The sequence below is a fragment of the Typopeltis vanoorti genome, chromosome 11 (assembly GCF_054136105.1).
Source record: "Typopeltis vanoorti isolate ZY-2024b chromosome 11, IOZ_Tvanoo_1.0, whole genome shotgun sequence".
In the NCBI taxonomy this organism is placed as follows: domain Eukaryota; kingdom Metazoa; phylum Arthropoda; class Arachnida; order Uropygi; family Thelyphonidae; genus Typopeltis; species Typopeltis vanoorti.
In genome coordinates this window covers 14,270,892-14,292,457 of record NC_143559.1, presented here as the reverse complement: position 1 = coordinate 14,292,457, position 21,566 = coordinate 14,270,892, and the positions used below count along the sequence as shown (strand labels likewise).

General features: G+C 35.3%; 1 protein-coding gene across 8 annotated transcripts in view; it reads right to left on the bottom strand.

Annotated features, from left to right (window-relative positions):
• Positions 1-16,551: 16,551 nt before the first annotated feature.
• The window catches only part of LOC150101313 (ras-related protein Rab-22A-like), a 377,479-nt gene continuing 372,464 nt past the window's right edge, over positions 16,552-21,566 (bottom strand). For all 8 annotated transcript variants that reach the window (XM_090400390.1, XM_090400391.1, XM_090400389.1 and 5 more), the window contains one exon: positions 16,552-16,900. In XM_090400390.1, coding sequence (XP_090256516.1) covers positions 16,713-16,900 — 188 coding nt within the window. In that variant the 3' untranslated portion in view covers positions 16,552-16,712. The remainder of the gene's footprint in view (positions 16,901-21,566) is intronic.

The window sequence follows — 21,566 nt, the reverse complement described above, 5'->3', positions numbered from 1 at the left end:
TAAAGAAATTATGTTTTTATTACATCTATTTACTTTAATTCCTTCTTTATTTACTGATTCTGATTTTTAGCTGATCAAAAAACATAGAATTTCGTGATTTTACTGTCAATTTCGGAGAAAGCCATGCTTATTACTATAAGCCGAATAAATCCATTTATCTTTTATTCCAGTTAGGTTATCAATAAACATGAATGTGAGCAGCCATAAGAAAAAAAAAAAAAAAAAAAGTTACAGCATCTATATATCTATTTATTGTGGAAATAAGCAAAAAAACATATTTTAAAGCCCCATTACTAGGCTATAATAACTACATTTAATTATAGTAGATACTCAAAGCAACCTAATGCCTTTAATTATGAAACCACATCTAAATTTGTATGCATGTCTTATAAAAAAAAAACAGCATGTTTTGCTTATCCTGGATATAACTCCTGTGATCAAATCTGATATCAAACATAATAAAATCTATTTTAAAAACTATAATATTGTTGCAAAATATACATTTAGGACAGTTTCAATAGAAATATTGCATAGTGAGCTATCATGTTATTAACATGGGGCATTTCATTAATAACGAAGGTGTTACAAAAATATTATCAACATACCTGCATGAAATCAGATATGTAGCATAAGGTCTTGCTTAATAAGCAGCATATCTCTATCATACCTTAAACAGTTTATACTCATCACTCACCATGGACAAACAAATATGTTTGTTCATGGTGAGTGATTTTGCCAGGTGGCAAATAGCTGCAGATTGGAGAAAACAAATAATAAAAATAACTTTCTACACAAAATCTTAGCTTAAGAAACCACAGATGCAGCAACACTAATAAATTTATGGAATTCCTACTGGGAATCTAGAACACCAACTTGTTATTCTATTCAGTAGTCCATCAGATGCTTTTCTGAAATCCAAAAGTGTAACTGTCTAAGTCTCCTTAAGTGATGGCATCAGTCAATGAATTTTATCATCTACAGGTGTGAGACAGCTACAGTGTTTCTAGGAAGTCTCCAGTAGGTTGAAAAATTCCATGTTTGTTTTCTAGAATATGTAATCTTCAGCCTCCATAATACTACCATCCTACACCTTTTTGTAGGTGAGATTCATGTAAAAATCCAAAAAATGAAAGTAGACTGACATCATCCTAATGCATGTGAGCATTTATGAAGAACTTCTGGTGAATTTTTTATTTTTTTTTAAAAAGGGATGAGGGCGGACTTGCGAATAAATGGTACAGTAACTAGTCCCCCCCCCCTCACTCACACACACCACCATGACCACTATTTTGCACAGGTACAAGCAAAGCTAAAGTTTTATTATAGCATAAAGTAAGACCTCTCCTTTACAAATCTGATCTCAATAAACGAATTCTATGCCTATCCGTCCAAAATTCTTTTTCTAAACAATCTCTCGAATGCCTTAACCACAACTGCAAATAATACAACTGTATAATTAAAATTCTGTCTCAGCACCAATTTTTTACAATAGTACTATTTAGTCAGTCTTCTGTACATTCATTCTGGATCCACCTCATTATAAGACTCATAAAAAAAAATAGGTCCTGAACACAGTTAAATATACTGCCCAGCATTATTAACACATTCTTGCCAGGAAGTGGACAAACTAATATTATATACTTTCTCATGGAATGGGATGCAACAAATTGTCTCTTTCTATGTATATCTGGCAGATATGCAACAAGCTAATAAAAGACTTTTCCTAAGTAAAATAATACAATTGTCTATAATTAAAATTCTGTCTCAGCACAAATTTTTTTACAATAACGATTGTATACAACTGTCTGTATATATGCATTGTATATAATACAACTGTCTATAATTGTCTCTTTCTGTGCATATCTGGCAGATGCAACAAGCTGTTACATGTGATTTTCTGAGAAACTAATGATATGTAGAAGGTAAAAGACTTTTCTCCCCTTTCAGATTATGTAAGTAACAGTAACCAATAATTAAGGGAACTTTAATATTTGTTTATATTTTTTTAATTTCTAAAAGGCGTCAGTAATTATATTTCCATTTGCTTTAATCAGATGTGAACATTTGCATATGACTGGCACGACAGAGAGAAAGAATAAGCATGAATATTAATAGATCCATTAGACAAATATCCAATTTTTAGTTGTGGTATTAATGGTGGTACCAATGAATTATGGTAGTGAACAGTGGTATGTTGGGACTGGCTTGCATGAGCAGTTGTTAAAAAGTTTCAAATTTAGCAAGCCGGTTGTTAATGTTTTTAAGTCGGGCGAGCCAGTTATTAAAATTCTTTATGAAAGGATAGATGATGAATGGTGGTATATACTTTTTCTCGTAAATATTTTGAAATTGTATAATAAACACTTACATATATTATTATTAAAAATAAATGCATAAAGGAGAATTCACAAAACACAAACTCAATTTACGAACGGGAATTTGGAAACGATTTTATTTACTAAACAATGTCTGTATTCATTAAAACACAAACACGTTATCAAAACTCACGAACTGGGTATTTGAATGAACAATAATGCCTTATTTTTCGGCGAATTTCCAAGAACTTGCAACATTAAGTTCTTGGCAACGCAATATTGTTGCACACTATCGATAAATACAAAAATTCATCGCGACGGCTACAGTCTCTGGTCATTTGATCGACTACAAGTGGCAATATTAGTGTTACATTTTTTTTGTTCAAGATTTCATTTGATAATAGGTAAGTTGTAGGTAATATAGGAAAATTTTCTTTAAAGATTTAATATATGTTTTTATTTCGTTTTTTTTTAATAATTAAAATAATTTTAATCAGGGGTTTGCTGTCGAAAAATCGGATAGCCGTTAGTTGAAAAAATGAAATAGAACGAAACTTCTGAAACATTAAAAGGACAAAATTTGAAAAAGCAGAAAGACATCTGAAGATACAATAGAACTTTGTGAAGAATCAAATTTTTCATAAAGCGAGCCGGTTGTTAAAATTTTACCAACACACCACTGGTAGTGAATGAATTACACATCATTCTGAGCATGTGGGCTGGTTGGCCGAGTGGTTAGTGTATCTGCTCTCCAGTGAAAAGTGTGTGGGGGGGGGGGGACATGAACGTTTGTGATTGTCTGTGAAAATACTAGTGGTTAGTGGACAGTAGATGGCATTGGTGTAGTTGATGGATTGAATAGTGGAGACAGAGCTGCAGAGTAGGTGCCCTCCCTCAATGAGTCTTTGGACTCCCTGGAGGTGTCACATAATAAAAATCATAAAATTTATGAAGAACTTCAGGTGAATTAAAAAAAAAAAGGGAATGAGGAGGGTGGACTTGTGAATAAACAGTACAGTAACCTATCCCCCCCTCCCACTCTCTCTCACACACACCATCATGACTATTTTTACACAGGTACAATATTTTATGCTATAGTTTTACTATAGCATAAAATAGAGTAAAATGCCCTACTTGAAAATAATGCATTTTTCCATTATTTTTCCCTAAGAATTTTTGATGACCCTGCATCTTTTCCTTCTATTCTTAACCCAGCGAAAGAAAAGACATTTGTTTTTAGAGTTAATTTCCAAAAAATCCAAGAACAGCTTGACTAATAAAGATTATTTGGTTTATTTTGCAAGGCTTATCTTGTTTTTGGAAATCACCAGAAGTAAAGGTGAAATAAAGAATTGTCAGGCTTAATACAAAATCAGCATTTTCAAATCTGGCGAGGTATCAGAGCCTTTATTGGAGATTGAAATATATTAGAAATGTCATACTACAGACTTTTCTTCTGGAAATGATATAAAAAAGAAAGTATCTAATTATTTTATGAAAGGAGCAATGACTGTGGTTTTTGTATATCGTGTTGATTTATTTTTGATGAAGGGAAAAAGAATGCAAATTATGCATTACATAAACAGTAATATTCAGCATCAGTATAAAAAGAGCAAGGTCAGAACAGCCGATTGATAATTTAAATGCACATGCAATAATTGTCAAAGTAACATCTTATTAAATTAAAAAAAAAATAGTTGTAGAAAATAAGTAAAAAATATAGATCACAGTGGTTCATCATATTAGTACATGCAAGTGTAATTCTATATTCCCAGAGATTAGGGAATATAGAAATTATTGCCTTTGTTTGTAGATAATGCACAAAGGTTTAATCATCAAATAGAAATATCACTACAACCAAGATCCAAAAATATTAATTGAAAAATTCCAGAAAATGCGTGTCGCAATGAGTATCGTGATAAAATCTTGTGCCATTCCACCCAGGAGATGAATTATTCCTTTGTCTAACATATCCATGCTGCACTGTATACACTATCTGCCTGTTGCTCTTCCAAAAGGTTTTGGAAAAAATACCTTCAACTATTGCAGATCTCCAACCATTGACATTGGCATGGCTTGATGATCATCCTACTGACAATACGTCAGAAGGTCAATAGTAACCTATCAAACTTTATCATAGGTATGCATGTATATATATATAGGAAAAAAAAACAGTGTGTGTGTATATATATATGTAGAAAGTATTTTACCTTGGGTATAATAAATGTTAAAGATACCAAGCAATTTTAAACCTGGTTTTACTCCATTTCCCAAGTAAGCAAACAGACAAACAAGTCAAGTTTGCAGCTGCAAGTGTTGCAAGTCTAGCTGACCCTGCACGTAGTGCAAGACCAAGGCAACTCATGGTAAAAGTAGAATAAGCTCTGATCACTAATCTTAATATTTACCCTTAATGGAAAGTACATCTCCTGGAGGAGATGTATGATGCTCTGTATTAAAGGCAAGGGGCCACTACCCAGACTGGTTTCGACCTTTAGTGAGGTCTCATCAGTGGGAGCCAGGCTAGAAATACCAAGATTAGTGATACAGAGCTTATAAGTATTTTACCAGAACAAGTTACCATACCATTGCTTACTTGGGAAATGGAATAAAACCAGGTTTAAAATAGCTTGGTATCTTTAACATATATATATATATATATATATATATATATATATATATATATATATATATATATATATATATATATATATATGTGCTCTATTGATGAGGCTTTTTTTTAACGTTTTTGTATCACGTTTTTTGTCAAGTTATTTGAAATGTTTTGAAACTCGGCGCTACCCTGAGTGTAAAGTTTTCAAAATTCAATTCATCAGAATTTTCAAGGAGAACAGGCCTACCAGACCGAAACTCGGGGGTTTGGGCAGGCAACGTAGGCACCAGGGGGGGAGAAGACCCCCCTTTTCTAGTCATCAGAATTCAAGAACCGGCCTACCAGTCCAGAGCTGGGTGAGGGGGGGGGGGAATGATCCCCTTTCGAGTCATCAGAATTCAAGGAGAACTGGCCTACCAGTCCGGAACTCGGGGGGGGGGGGGAGCTTGGCGTCAGAGCCCCCCCAGTATAAATATTATTATTATTACTTGACACCTCCAGGGAGTCCAAAGATTCATCGAGGGAAGGCACCTACTCCACAACTCTCCATCTCCACCAACTACAATGAACCACAACTACACCAACGCTACCTACTGCCCACCACTCCCACTAGTATTTTCAGGGACAATCACAAACATCCAAGCCCAAGGCGGGATTCGAACCCACAGCCTTTTGGCTGGAGAGTGGATACGCGAACCACTCAGCCAACCAGGCTGGCATATACATATATATATAAATAAGGTTATATTGTTATTAGAATTGACTCGGGATGTATACATTTAGAAAAATAATATTTCTACTGACTAGAACCCGAGAAGTATAACACAAAAAAACTTTAATGAATCACGACTAGTTTCATTGATATCCCAACTTCTTCAGTTGAGTAAGAAATAACACAAAACTCATAAAACTAACATTGTAAAAAACATGGACTTTTCAGCTTAATAAAAAGAAGAAGAATAGCAACAGTCATATTTAAAATAGTGACTGCGTGCTATTGTTAGCATGAGTTGAATGTGAGTGATAGCTGATTTAAGAGCACCAGTAGTACTGGATTACTGCGCTATGGGAATCAGGCAAACTGTAGCCTCAGACTGTTGTTCATGTGTGAAGGGTTCAGAACTATTTCTTTTGATTCTACAATGCGTCTTTCAAATTCATCATTGCATATATATAAATTGGTCGTGCGGTCCCTATCAATTTGGCGTTGACGTTCTTCTAGGTTAGAGTTTGCAGAGAAAAGAACATGACTAGAAAGGGCACTCGGGTTCTTCTGTAGGAGATGTCATGTCTATGTTCCTCAAGACGTAGTGAAATAGATTTATCTGTCTGACCAAAATAAGGTAGACCACAGTCACACACAACTATAAACACCTGGAAAATGCAGTTGGTTGTGTTTTGGTTGACTCAGAAAAGAACGAAGTTTTGGCAGAGTGGTACAGTCAGTTTTTATGTTGAATTTCTTCAAAATCCTAGCTAGTTTTGGGGAAAAGGAGCTAATAAATGGTAACTGGATGTGAGTGATAGGGTTCGATTCATCTTCTTGTCGAGGTTGTTGACATGGTCTCAAACGTTTAGTGATGTTACGAGATGAACATCCATTATTTAATAAGGTGCTTTCAGGAAGTTGAGTTCTGTTTGAAGGTCTTCTTCTGTGGAAGTAAGAGATCTTGCACGATGGGCAAGAGTGGAGATGATACCAAGTTTCTGTGGAGGGAAGTGATGAGAAGAGGCATGTAAATATCTATCAGTGTGGGTAGTTTTTCAAAAAATCGAAAATATAAGACAGTTAGGTAATCTACTGATCCTTAGATCCAAAAAGGGGAGAACGACGTTAATCTCTAGTTCTGATGTTGATTATTTAAATAGTTTAGGAAGTTTTGTAGTTCCTCTAAACCATATTCCCAGATGAGGAAGATGTCATCAATGTATCGTAACCACAGTTTAGGTTTTAATGGAGCGACAGAAATAGCTTTCTCTTCAAAATCTTGTAAAAAGATGTTAGCTAAGACTGATGATAGAGGGCTGCCCATAGCTAACCCTCTGGCTTGTTTATATATTTTTTCTTCATAGCAGAAATAGCCGGAATTAATGCAGTGCGTTAGTAGAGCAAACATTTTCTTAGAAACCTTGTCCTTCAGAAGAGTCAGAACTTCATCTGTAGGCACATTCGTAAAAAGAGACACGATGTCAAAACTCACCATTCTGTCAGAGTCTTTGAGATTTTTGAGATGAAATCCTCAGAGTTTTTGATAAAGGAAGAGGAATTGCCAACTAGATGTTTTAAAGAAGCTGCAAGATATTTAGACAGATTGTAAGTAGGTGAGTCAATACCTTCCACAATAGGTCTTAAAGGAGTGTCAGCCTTGTGGATCTTAGGCAGGCCGTACAAACGAGGAATGAGGGGATGGATCACTTTCTAGGATAGAATAGGTATCAGAGCTTAATAAGTCATTAATCTTTGCACGATAATCAGATTTGTCTAAGATTACAGTCGCATTTCCCGTTATCAGCAGGTAAGATAATAATATCATTGTTGTTATGAAGCAGGTAGATTGCTTTTCTTTCTGTCGAAGATAGATTATCTGTAGGACGATGACTGTTGTTTATGGTGAAGATAGCATCGATCCTAAGTAGATTCGCAGTTTGTTTTGGTACCTGTGCAACTTTTCTAAGAAAGAGTTCTTTAGGAATTGAGGCTGGAGAAGCAATGAAGTTAAGACCTTTTGAGAACACACTAAGTTCTGCAGAAGAAAGTGTCTGTGAGGATTTGTTGATTACATTTTTAAAATTTTGCGAATCGATATGAGGTTGGCGAGTTTGCTCCTGTTTAAGTTATTGAATTTTCTGATAAGAATTAATTTATTGGAGTGTTGAGATCTAGAAGCACGGAGAGAGAGCTCATATTTTTAATATCTCGTAGACAGGCTCATACGTTGGTTATGCATTATTAAAACACTTAAGGAATAGAACAACGTAGTTAAGGATATAAATTAAATTAAACTTTAATAAATATTTTCCGATATTTCAGCAACGTCACATTGCCATTTTCTAAAGGAACTTACAAAAAAGTTACGTGCACGTAGGCACTACAACACAGAAACTGGGAATGAAGAGATGAAGCTATTGTTCTCCTAACAGTCCTGATGGTGCCCTCTAGCGGGCTAAGTAGGTGTTCTTGGCCGTTAGGCTGAAGGTCTGCAGATGTAGGCCTCCCAAATTTGGGGCAGTCGCATACAACCAAATTTGTTGAGGTTTGGAGAATTTCTTAGGGCTGAGGCTGATTCCATAAAGTCTTTCAAATTTGTATTTGCTACGGTGTATCACTGTAGCTTTCTTCCACCGTATTCTGTGGCGTGTATCCAGAGCATGGTCCGCAAGCCCAGAATGACTGTATTTGTGAAAACGGATGTAGTCCTTGTGTTCCGAAATTCTGATATTCGCTGTCCTGCCTGTTTGGCCAAAGTAAGACAGTTTACAACTGCAAGGGACCTGGTAAACACCAGGTAGGTCTAGGGGAAGTGGTTGGTCTTTAGTGGAGCGGATAAGGGATGGCAATTTTCTGTAAGGTTTGTAACAGGAGGTCAGGTCATGTTTTTTTAAGATTTTGGTAATCTTTTCCGAGGTGCCTCGGATGTAGGGAATGGTGATGGATTTAGAGTAATCCTTGTTGTGGGGGGGGGTGAGGGGATCTGTGGTTTGTAGGTTCTAATATTTTTTGGATTTTTTTTGGGGGGGGTAGCCATTGGCTGAGAAAGTGTTGAGGATGTGATTTAGTTCTGTGTTTAGGGCCAAGTCGTTTGAACAGATTAGTTTAGCCCTGTTGTATAGTGTTTTCACTACTCCATATTGTTGTGAGGGGGGGGGGGGGGATTGTTGGTGAATGCATCTGCCTGTATGGGTGGGTTTTCTGTAAACTGAGAAAACCAAGGATCCATTAGGCTGGCGGGTGACTAGTGTGTCTAGGAAAGGGAGGCTGTTGTTTTCCTCTTTTTCCAGAGTGAATTTGATTCTGGGGTGTTGGTTGTTTAAGTGTGTTAAGAGGGAGAGAAGTGTTTCAGAGCCATGTGGCCAAATAGCGAACACATCATCAACGTAGCGAAGCCATATGGTTGGTTTTTGTGGGGCAGAGGCTAAGGCTTTTTCTTCAAAGGTCTCCATAAAGAAATTGGCCAAGGGTGGGGAGAGTGGTGAACCCATGGCTGTGGGTGTGAACAGCCATGGGTTCACCACCCATAATAATAATATCTTCTTCTTTCTCATCCGTCAGATGATGGGTTGAGTTCCCTATGAACAAATCTCTGCCATCTGACTACTGCTACCAATATCTGTAATCTCTCTGAAGCTCAATAACTGTGACCTTTCCTTCAGACTATAGCTAGGTTCTTTTTTTTTTTGGTCTGCCTCTTGATTGTCTTCTTCCAATTCAAGACTATATTTGTTTATCTTTGATCTTTGAGGGGACATTATCTGGAGGTGCCAAAACCAACTTAATTGCTGTTTAAGAATTACAGCTATGACATCTTCTCTATAGTTTAATCTGTGTTCGACTTGATCATTTGTGTTCTGACAGGTGAATCTTATTTAGTTTTCTTAAGCATTTCATTTTCGATGCTCTGAGTTTCTGTAATTCTTTCTGATAGTTTCTGTATGTTGCCATAGGTATAATAATGGTTTTATAGAGTTTTAGTTTCAGGCTTTTGAAATGCTGTTATTTTTCTATATTTTGTTTAATTTATTCATTAGACCATCCTTGTTAAGTCTGTATTTTACTGTTTCTGTGTTGTCAAGGTTGTGAGTAATGAGACTATATAAAACAAACTTAAAATTTAAAAAAATAATTTTTAAATATTTTCTATACCATGAATAGTGGAAAAAACTAGAACTGGCAGCAGATAAATGTGTAAAAACGTGTCCACTCTGAAGAAGAATAAACTAGATGACAAACATGTTGAACAATGCCTGGTGTGAGCATGTTAAAATCTAACCTATTCAACATCTCTAGTTTATTCATTTCTATCCCTAATACTTGTCTCCTTTCTGAGCTGTATGCAGCATCACTCACGAATATGAATTACATTGACAAAGTGCTCATAAAATAATTCCATGTACATTCTCTATAGTGATTACTTTGTCACTATAAGACCTGCCAGTATCATCCACTCATAATTATTCTCAAATTTTCATATCATGATTTTTTTCTTTAGCTTCCCCCCCCCACACACACACCCCCTTTTTTTTTCTTTTTTCATTACCATACTTTTCTGGCCTACATCTCATATTTCTCATTCATCTAATTGCTAACAATTATCTCATACCATCTTCATAACTTTTTTCTCCTCATACTCCTTGCCTAATTTCATTGATCATCCACTTAATTCCTACCAGTACAATATGTATTGTCCATGTCAGATGTGTTTTAACCAACTTCCATCTCTAGCATAATCTTTCTTTCATAGTCCATGAGAGCGATGTAAAACAATCATGAATCACCCACCTTAAAATTTAACACATTTATCCCCACTTTGTCATCTCCTGTAAACTTCATGACTGAAGGATAACGACATCATTAATTGTGTTATGTCCAATATATACATCATCATGATAACCTAGTGGCTGTGGAGAATATAACAATATATATATATATATATATATATATATTTTTTTTATAAAGAATTGAATGACTAGAACCGAGATTTAAGTAAAAAGGTTTTAATATAAAAACACGACTAGTAACAGCCTTCATCAGGTGACAATATAAAAGAAAGAAAAAAAAAACACTAAACGCTGAAGGTTAAAAGACTATGAACAACACAGAGAGTCTCTATACATAATTAGCATGAAAACATTGTAGTTGTATTTAAAGCTGTTCTTTCGTTTATTGCATTGTGGGAGAGTGCCTGCTTGCAGCATCATGTGAACACCAGTACATGATTACAGCTGAATGACTATCTGGGAGGTTGTAGCTCAAAATATTATTTAGATGAACAAAAATGAAGATGATTTCTCTAGATTCCATGATTTTTCTCTCTAGTTCATCATTGCAACGGAAGATGTTAGTAGATTTTTCCCAGCAGACTTTGTGACTTTGGTTTTCATCATTAGGATTAGCCGAGAAAAGAATATGACTTGATAATGCACTGGCTTGCTGTCTCTTGTAAGTAATGTCCTTCATGTGTTCTTCCATACGTAATTCGACAGATTTGTCTGTCTGCCCAAAATAAGGAATATCACAATCACACAATATTTTATATACACCAGGGTATTTGAGTTGATGATGACAAGGTTCTGATATTGTATTTTCTTAGAACTTTGGCTAATTTATGAAACTGTACTTATGTAAGGAATAGATATATTATGTAAATTTTTCATGTAGTACTATCATATCCTATACACCCCTTGAGGGTACATGGCAGGAATTTGATGATGATGATGAGATATATATATATATATAATTAATTAAAATCAATAAACTTGACTATTTCCTCTTCACTAGGGGAATGACACCACAGTGAATATTATTATCATTATTATTAAATTTCTGATTGCTCAGGGTATCTGAGAATATTCAGAAAGTGAAATCCCTAAAAGTTAAGTCTCAGTAGTGCTGTAGCACCTGCAGAGAATGAACAAACCCAGCAAAGCAGATCAAAGACAGTGCCAATAAATTACTGAATAAAAGCACCGTCCAAAACACCTGATATTTCTATTATATATCAAGAATTAAGCATAATAAGATCCCTTCTTGTAGAACTCAGGCATCAACAATAAAAGAAATCCTCAACATGCACAAACAAGAAAAACAATCAATTAGTGACTTACGAAAAATTTTTAAAATTCAATATTGAAAGTGTGTAAGAAGTTCTAAACTAGATGAAAGAAATGAAAAAATATAAAATAACTTATGGAAATACAAACACAGCTGAAGAAAGAAAATAATGCACTAAGATCAGAATTAGCCAAACTGAAGATAAAAGTTGAAGAATCTTGCCAAAAAGCTTACAAATGAAACTATACAAATTGAAGGCATACCAGAAGACAATACAGAGAACTTAACTGCTGTAGTGCAAAATTCAGCAAAGTGTATGAAAACAGAACTTACCAGTGAAGAAATTAAATATAGTCAGCAGATTACAAACAGAAGGACTATGCTGTGAGGACGATCTGTTCATCTCTTGTCACAATAGGCTAAAGAAAGATTAATTAAAAGGCAGCAAAAAAATAAGACCAACAACATCGAATATAAATTGTTCCTAGAAAGAAACTTCTATATATGCAAACAATTATCTAACACCATAATACAGAAATCTGCTATATCTTTCCAAGAAAGAAAATCAAGATAAGAACTACAAATACTTACAGCTCAAAAATATACATGAAGAAAGCTGATACATCATGAATAGTGCCCATCACTAATAAAAATGATCTGGAAAAATTGTAAAAATATTCCTTGCTTCTGAATACAAAAATTCTCCAAACCTGTTAATGAAGGATGTATTTAAAGTATTTGATGATACTGTGATACCTATTAATATACATAGCATTAAAAATATATTGGCTATTTTAGGCATATTTCACTGAACATATAGACTATATAGACACCATAATATTAACCGAAACATTCCTAATCAATGAAGCACTTCAACCATACAACATAAATAGCTTCCAAATGTTCAGTTATTGTTATTGTTAAAAAAAAGAAAAAAAAAACGAAAAGGTGGTGGGATTAATGTTTACATTAAACAAAATGTACACAGTAAGTCATATAAAAATGAAATTTCTGACAGCCAAAAACAGTTTAATACTGAACCCCATTTATAGGCTGCCAAATGAAAATTCCAAACCATTCCTAGAGGAAATAGAAACCTGGCTATTAAAAATAAACAACCTTAATTATAGAAGGAGACACGATATCATTAACACCCTAAACACTAAATCAAGCATAACTACAGCTTATTTAGATATTTTATCCAACTTTGTACTTAAAAGCAACCATTTTATCTCATACGAAAGAAAAAGATAAATGAAAACATAGCACAATCCTGTATACACCATATTAATGTTTGTGTTAGAAAAAACAGACTTATCTGCGACTATTAAGACAAAACTAGCATAACACTACTTTACATCATTATGCATACCATTTCTGGAGAAACAAAATTCCAACTCCTTATTCACATCAAACCACTTTAAAAAAAAAAAGTAATAGACAATAGCACTGTTGATGAAGAAATTAGGAAAACCACATATTACAAATACGGACTTTGTAAAAATAAAGGAACCAGTATCTTATTGGAAGATCTTTGTGATATAATAAATTCATTCCTGGGCAAAAATCACTTCATATGGCACTTGCTTTTGACTTCTCTAAAGCTTTTGACACCATAGAGCACACAATTCTTTTTTAAAAACTAAGCAATAAGAGAAAACCCCCACAACTGAAGTATGAAGACTTTCTGAAAAACAAAAAACCAATATTACAAAAATAAATCTTACATACAGCAACAAAACTGAGATTAACTGTTGCATTCTGCAAGGGGCAATCCTATTGCCATACCTTTTCAATATTTTTATAAAAATCTACAAACCTACAACTATACAGTCACATCTATCAGTATGCAGATGACACACTCCTCATATCAATACACACAGACCCATCAATAGGCTTACATCTACAAACAGACTTGAACATAATCACTGACTGGCTCATGTGCAATTCTATCATAATAAATAGAAAAAAAAACAAATCTTAATTCATAATATTTAGAAACCTTAGGATAACTACAGATCTTTCATACATATCACTGAAATATTATTACTTCAGGCTGCCCAAAGAAAGCAAAAAACCTGTCCTTGCCCAACAATCCAGGAAAGTTAAAAACCTTACTTAGGCCTGTACAATATGCAATGAACACACATATTAATTATACACTATTTAAAGACATATTACCTTCAAATAGTAGGAAAATCATCAGGTTGTGGACTCAACCCTTGCTGAGTCCATACTGAGATAAGGTATAGCTTGCTATGGTTCTGCACTGCAATACTCAATGAAAAAACTAAACACATTACAAGACAGGCTGATAGCAACAACAGATCTTGAGTACCCAATAGTAGCTCCCTCTTTTTCACCCATCAACATATACAACAATTGATTTCTGACTGTAATAAATCTTCACTATCATGCTAAAACACAACTTTTCCAGAAAACACTGAACAGTAACAATTCATTATCAAATAAGACCTCAGCATACAACATACATTACAAGTAATTATAATAATGCACATGGAAAAATCAACCATCAATTCTATCTACCAGATCTGTTGAATAAGCTTCCATACAATATGAAGAACCTAACTTCATATGCTGCCCTGTGGTCCCTATATTCAACATGCAGCATTAACAATGCTTAACATTAAAGTAGCCACATTCCAAAAAAGTAATCTAATTATATATTTATTCATCTTCATATAAGCCATACGTCGGCTTCAAAACAAATATACAGCTAATATACTGTAATTACTATTATTAAATATATTAAAAAAATAAATAAATGCTCTCAGCATTGTGCAATAAAAGTATCAGAAAGGTAATCATTCTAATACTTTAACTGCATATAATATATCAGAACTCTGTACACATAATAATTAATAACAGTATTAATCATATAAACTAAAGGATATTTACTATATAACTACTAGTAGTCTAATCCTTTACTGTAATGCCGCCTAAATCATCTTCATAAAAGCCAAATATTGGCTCTGAAAGATATGAACAAAAAGTTAAATGTACTACTATGATTATGGTACCTACTATATGTATACCTATATACCCTATGTGGAAAAAAGTGTCCGGACACCCTATTCCGTAACAAAAATGGAACAGTGCAATAGATCACTTTGCCAGAATTCCTTTAACCACGTCACCGTCAATATGGATAAAATACATCACTCCTCTACACTTTGTATCCATCATATATTTCAATATAATATCAATGGTATTACAATTTTAATATGCACTTCGCATCCATGGTAACCTGGACGTATATATATGTCTTGGCCGGTCCGCTGGTTAAAACTGCAGACAAGCTCCTCAGATGTCATACAGTACTGTATATCATCTACTTGTGAGACATGGTTACATATGTTGAGCTTACTGACTTCCAACAAGGTGTTATTATAAGGTGCTATATCAAAACCTGTGCGTGTGTTGTGATTGCAGAAAAATTGTAACGCCAACAATCAAATACTCAAGGCATTATTAAAAAATGGAAATATGAAGAACATACCAAGAAACATTCATGAAGGCCATGTAAATTGATGGAAAAGAGTAAGAAAGCTCTGAAATGTGTTGTCCATGAGTGTCATCATTCCTCTGCACAAATAATCACCAAGCAATTGTAAGAGTCAACAGAGGTGAGTGTGTGCACAAAGACCATTTGTAAGGAACTGCTCAAGTTAAATTTCTGAGCTGCTGCTGCTAAGCCATAAATAACTCATACGAATGCAAGTAAGCGACTTGCTTAGTACAAAGAACATCATCAATGGACCCTAGACCAATGGAAACGTGATATGGAATGATGGATCACGCTACATTGTTTTTAAATCTGATGTGACACTGCAGGGTGTCACATAAGACAGACAAACAGAAAGGGATACACTTGGTGAAATTCTGAAAATACCCTGATTATGAATATTTCTCTTTGATATCTGAGGTTGTTCTTAAAAATAATAATACTACTTCTAAACTTTTTAACAAAAAAATTTTTGGCACTAAATCCTAATTGGCTAGATGATTAACAGTGTTTTTCATAATATTATACAGTAAGTAAACCAAATATTCATTTAGTTGCAAATTATTTCAAATATGTAAAGAATTTGAAAATCAGCTGAAATAAATTTTGTATTTTCAGAAATTAAGACTTGTCCCTTAATAATAATATGCAATAATATTCCGAAATAACATTATATTTAGGATTTCATTCCAAATTTGACATATAATGTCAAATTGGAATGCTAAAATGAACTGACATATCTTGAACAAAATCATTATTACTTCAATAGTAAAACTGACCCCCCCCACACACACACGCACAGTATATGCTTTAAAATAAAGACATCAAATGAAATTATTATAATTTTTTTTTTTTTTTAATGCTATGTACATAACAGATTTTTTTATACTGGAAGATTTTCTGAATTCAAGGTAACACAGTGTCTTGTTAGGCAAGACCATTCAAGTTGATATAGGAGCATTTTTTTTTTAATATACATCATACTAGAAAGTTAAGATGATCAATATATATATAACTTTCAAATATTAAAAGATAATGGCCAATAATTTTAAATTTATGATACCAGAAAAATTCTGGTAACATAAATAACACATTAATTCGCATACATAATTAATGAGTTGGAATTTATCATTTTTTGTGATGTCACACGACAAACACTTTGTTGTTAGGAAGAGAACCATATACTTTCATGATTTAAGGTTTTGAAAACAGACCACATAGCCACACACATACACAACATGTGGTGTATGTGGTTTTCTAAAGTGCTTATAAAATTTGGTCCTTTAGGAAATGAATATGCATAGGAAGGATGAAATTACAGGCAATGTTCAGCTTGTTCCAACTGCTTTAAGATCAGTTAAACATTTCCTGATGATAAGACTAGAAAACTACATTGAAATGAAGTAAAACAAACGGCACAAATATTTTCTCATACAAAAATTCAACTTGCTAAACTGTTTTAGTTATAAAAATGTTATACAAAAAATATTAACAACAGATGAAAGATTTTTCTTCCTGATTATATTTTGCAAAAGAAGACTCCCTGAGATGAAAACCATTATTATCAGTTGTGATATCAGGTGTAGCTGACCTGCTACTATTTACATCAGAGTGGTAATTTGTGGATGTTGCTGCAGTTACATGTTCTGCTATTTGAAGAAAGGCCTCATCAATACCTAGAAGACAGGTTAATAATGTGTTATATTTGAGTATGCTTTTCATATACTATAAATTATTACACAATATTCATTATGATATAATTTATAGACTAATTACTTAACTAGTCCATAGCAAATGACTCAGAAAAATGATTAAATAAGATTAGCACCAACAAAAATGGTAGAACTGGTAATTAGTTTACGGAATTAACAATGCAAACGAAGTATATTAATTAAAGGTAACTTTAATGAATCACTTCTATATTTCAGCAACGTCACATTGCCATCTTCAGGAACATAAAGATATGGTATGTGCATGCAGGCACTAACACAAAGCAAATGAGGAAGAAAGCAAGAAACTAATATTGTTCCTAAAGTCCTAATGGTGCCCTCTTGCGGGCTAATTTGGTAGTCTTGGCTGTTGGGCTGAAGTTCTCATAATGTAAGTCTCCCAAATTTGGGGTAGTTTCATGCACCCAAATTTGTTGAGGTTAGGAACGTTTTTTTAGAGCTGCTGAAGATTCTTTGAATAATCTTTCGTATTTAAACTTGCTGCGATGAATTATTTTTGTTTTTTTCCAACGAATTTTATGGTGGGTATCTAAGGCATGGTCTGCCAGCCCAGAGCAGCTGTACTGGTGAAACCGGATGTAGTCTTTGTGTTCTGAAATCCTGATATTAGTTGTTCTGCCTGTTTGGCCAAAGTAGGACAATTTGCAGCTGCAAGGGACCTAGTATACACCAGGTAGGTCTAGGGGAAGTGGTTGGTCTTTGGTAGAGCGGATAAGGGATGCCAACTTTTTATATGGTCTGTAACAGGAAGTAAGGTCATATTTTTTGAGGATATTGGTTATTTTCTCAGAGGTGCCCTGGATGTAGGGGATGGTGATAGACTTGGTGTAATCTTTATTGTGGGGGGAGGGGGGTTGTGGTTTACTGGTTTTAGTATTTTTTTGGGGTTATAGCCATTGGCTAAGAAAGTGTTGAGGATGTGGTTTAGTTCAGTAGTCAGGGCCTTGTCACCTGAGCAGATTAATTTTGCCCTGTTATATAGTGTTTTTATAGCACCATATTGTTGTGAGGGGGGGGGGGGGGATTGCTGGTGAATGTATCGGCCAGTATGGGTGGGTTTTCTGTAAACAGAGAAAACCAAAGATCCATTAAGCTGGCGGGTGATTAAAGTGTCTAGGAAGGGGAGGGTGTTGTTTTCCTCTTTTTCTAAGGTGAACTGGACTCTGGGGTGTTGGTTGTTTAAGTGTGTTAGGAAGGAGTGGAGTGTGTCTGAGCCATGTGGCCAAATAGCAAACACATCATCCACATAACGAAGCCAAATAGTGGGTTTTTGTGGGGCGGAGTTTAAGGCTTTCTCTTCAAATGTCTCCATAAAGAAATTGGCCAAGGGTGGGGAAAGTGGTGAACCCATGGCTGTCCCCTCTATCTGTTTGTAGAACGTTCCTTGCCAAACGAAATAGCCTGAGTTCATTGTGAACTGAAATAGGGCTGAGATATCGGGATGAAACTTGGCTTGGATGAGCTCAAGGGGTTTCTTTGAGTGGGACATTAGTGAATAGGGAGGAGACGTCAAAACTGACCATTATGTCAGTGTGTTGGAGTTTGAGGTTTTCTATACTGGCTTTAAAGTGGGCTGAGTTTTTTTATGTGTGATGGTGTGTTGCCAGTGTAGTATGCGAGCGTTTTGGCTAAATGTTTGGCTAATTTATATGTGGGGGAATCGATGCCATTTACTATGGGACGCAATGGCACATTTTGTTTATGTATTTTTGGGAGTCCATATAATCGGGGGGGGGGGGGGTCTAGAGTTATAAGGTTTAAGTTTGTTGGTGACTTCCACAGGCCAAGAAGTGACTTTAAGGAGTCTGTGGAGAGTTCTAATCTGAGAGCTGGTCAGATTGTATTCAATAGGAAGGTAAGTAGTACGGTCTAGTACTAAAGCATTTAGCTTGCCTTTGTAGTCTTTTTGATTGAGCACCACAGTGGCGCTTCCCTTATCAGCTTTGGTGATTACTATTTTTTTGTTGTTTTTCAATTCTTGTAGGGCTGCATATTCGTTTTTGGATAAGTTGGTTTTTGGAGGTTTGGCTTTAGTCAGAACACCGACTACATCCAGTCTTACGTTGTTGGCGATATGGTTAGGCAGGTTGCGAATCCCACGCTCTATATGGATCATGATTTCTTCAGCAGGCATCCTTTTAGGAGCTAGGGCGAAATTGTGACCACGTGAAAGTGCGGCGAGTGCTTCAGGCTTTAAAACTGCCAACGAGAGGTTGACTACAGTGTTGAGTGGTGGCTGTGGTAAGGAAGTAGAATTCTTTGTCAGGTTTTCGTATTTTTTTACGTGCCGACTACGTATTTTTTCGAATTCTTTTCTTGCCGATGAGCATGAGATGTCATGAAGTATCGACCATAGATCACGGCCGAGTGTATTCGAAAGCTCTTCCTCTAGCGCCCGTAAGGTTTTGTTTTCGTCGGCAAGGAGAACGCGCGTCGCGGTAATTTGTTCTCTTAATAGTGCGAACCTGCTGCGGTTATAAATGCGTAGAGCTTTCTCTGAAGTAAAACAGTGCTTCAATTTGACACAATTAGGGATCACTTTGTTATCCCGGCAGCGTTTTAGGAACATCAGACGATTTATTTGCCTCTATATCTTCAACCTCAGTTTGCCGTATTGACGGGACTTTCGTGCGATTGCATCTCCGTGGATGATCATGATTCTAGTAGCAAGGCTTATACGTTGGTTAGACATAATTGGTAATTAGTTTACAGAATTAACAATGCAAATGAAGTATATTAATTAAAGGTAACTTTAATGAATCACTTCTATATTTCGGCAACGTCACATTGCCATCTTCATGAACATAAAGATATGGTATGTGCACGCAGGCACTAACACAAAGCAAATGAGGAAGAAAGCAAGAAACTAATATTGTTCCTAAAGTCCTAATGGTGCCCTCTTGTGGGCTAATTTGGTAGTCTTGGCTGTTGGGCTGAAGTTCTCATAATGTAAGTCTCCCAAATTTGGGGTAGTTTCATGCACCCAAATTTGTTGAGGTTAGGAACGTTTTTTAGAGCTGCTGAAGATTCTTTAAATAATCTTTTGTATTTAAACTTGCTGCGATGAATTATTTTTGTTTTTTTCCAACGAATTTTATGGTGGGTATCTAAGGCATGGTCTGCCAGCCCAGAGCGGCTGTACTGGTGAAACCAGATGTAGTCTTTGTGTTCTGAAACCTTGCTACTAGAAAAATGGTAGAAAATACATGATCTGATCAAAAATATCCAGACACCCTTCATATAATACTGGACATAGTTATATATATATAACAGCCAATGGCTTGTAGGTATAAAAGGAAGCATATGGACTTGAAATCCTCATAGACGAACATGAATGGGTCATACTAAAGAGCTCAGTGACTTCTGACATGGTACTATCATGAAATACCACCTTTGCAACAACTCAGTTCAGGAAATTTCTACCCTGCTACAGCTATCTTGATGAACTGAGTTATTTTTGTGAAATAGAAATAACTAGGAGGAGCAACAGCACAATTGCAACTGGTGTCGACATAAAATCACAGCAATAGTGCTAAGTACCGTATTGCATGCTGCAAAAAAATTTGCCTGTCTTTGTTCGTTGAAAGTCTCCAGCTGCATTCCGAAATGCTCTACAAGCAATTTCAGCCCAAATTGTTCACTGTGAGTTGAAGAAAATGAGTTTCCAGGGCCACACAGATGGACACAAGCTTAATATCAGAAAGTGTTGTGTAAAATGGTGTAAAGCTCGCTGGCATTAATCTCGGGAGCATTGGAAATGCAATCTCTGGAGTGATGAGTCAAGCTTCACCATCTTGCAGTCCAATGAATGAGTCTGAGTTTGGTGGATGCCAGGAGAATGCTACCTGCTGGAATTTATGCCAACTAGGAAGTCTGGTGGAGGAGGCGTCATAGTCTTGTTGATACCAACAAATGAACTTGTTTTTTCGTAATTTCTTATAGTTTGTGCTTTAAACTGTTAGTTCTCTTTACCCCTGAAGATGTTAGTCTGACGACTAATGAAACTTGTCGGGTTTGTTTTTTAGTACTTGTTTAGTTTTAAAAAACAGTATTTTTTAATAAACACGTTGTCACAAAACCGTAACAATTCGACTGAATTTATTCTCTGCCCATGTTAAAAAATATAGGATATAGCTTTAATGTAGTTCCCCTCCACACTACATGTCAGACCAGTAGAATAATGGTTGATTAAATCATTGTCACTTTGGCATAATGTTTGAACTGTAACATATTTTGTCACCACTCCTGGGTCTGGCTCCCACTGATGAGACCTCAATAAAAGTTGAAACCGGTCTGGGTAGTGGCCCTTCCCTTAACTTATAGCATTAACCATATCAGCAAGGAGATGTGCTTTTCATTATGGGAGATACTAAGGCAAGTGATCAGAACTTATTCCACCTTTACCACGAGTTGCCTCAGTCCTGAAGATACTTCAGGTGCAAACTCTGTTTGCTTACACTTGGATAAAGGATTAAACTAAATATATAATTTGTACTTTGTCTCTGTATACTCCAGATGATGACCTTAACATGAAGGCTGAAACATTGGAAAATTAAACTGATTATTCTTAACAGAGTAGTAGTCTCAATCATTTATCAAAATGAATGCTGAT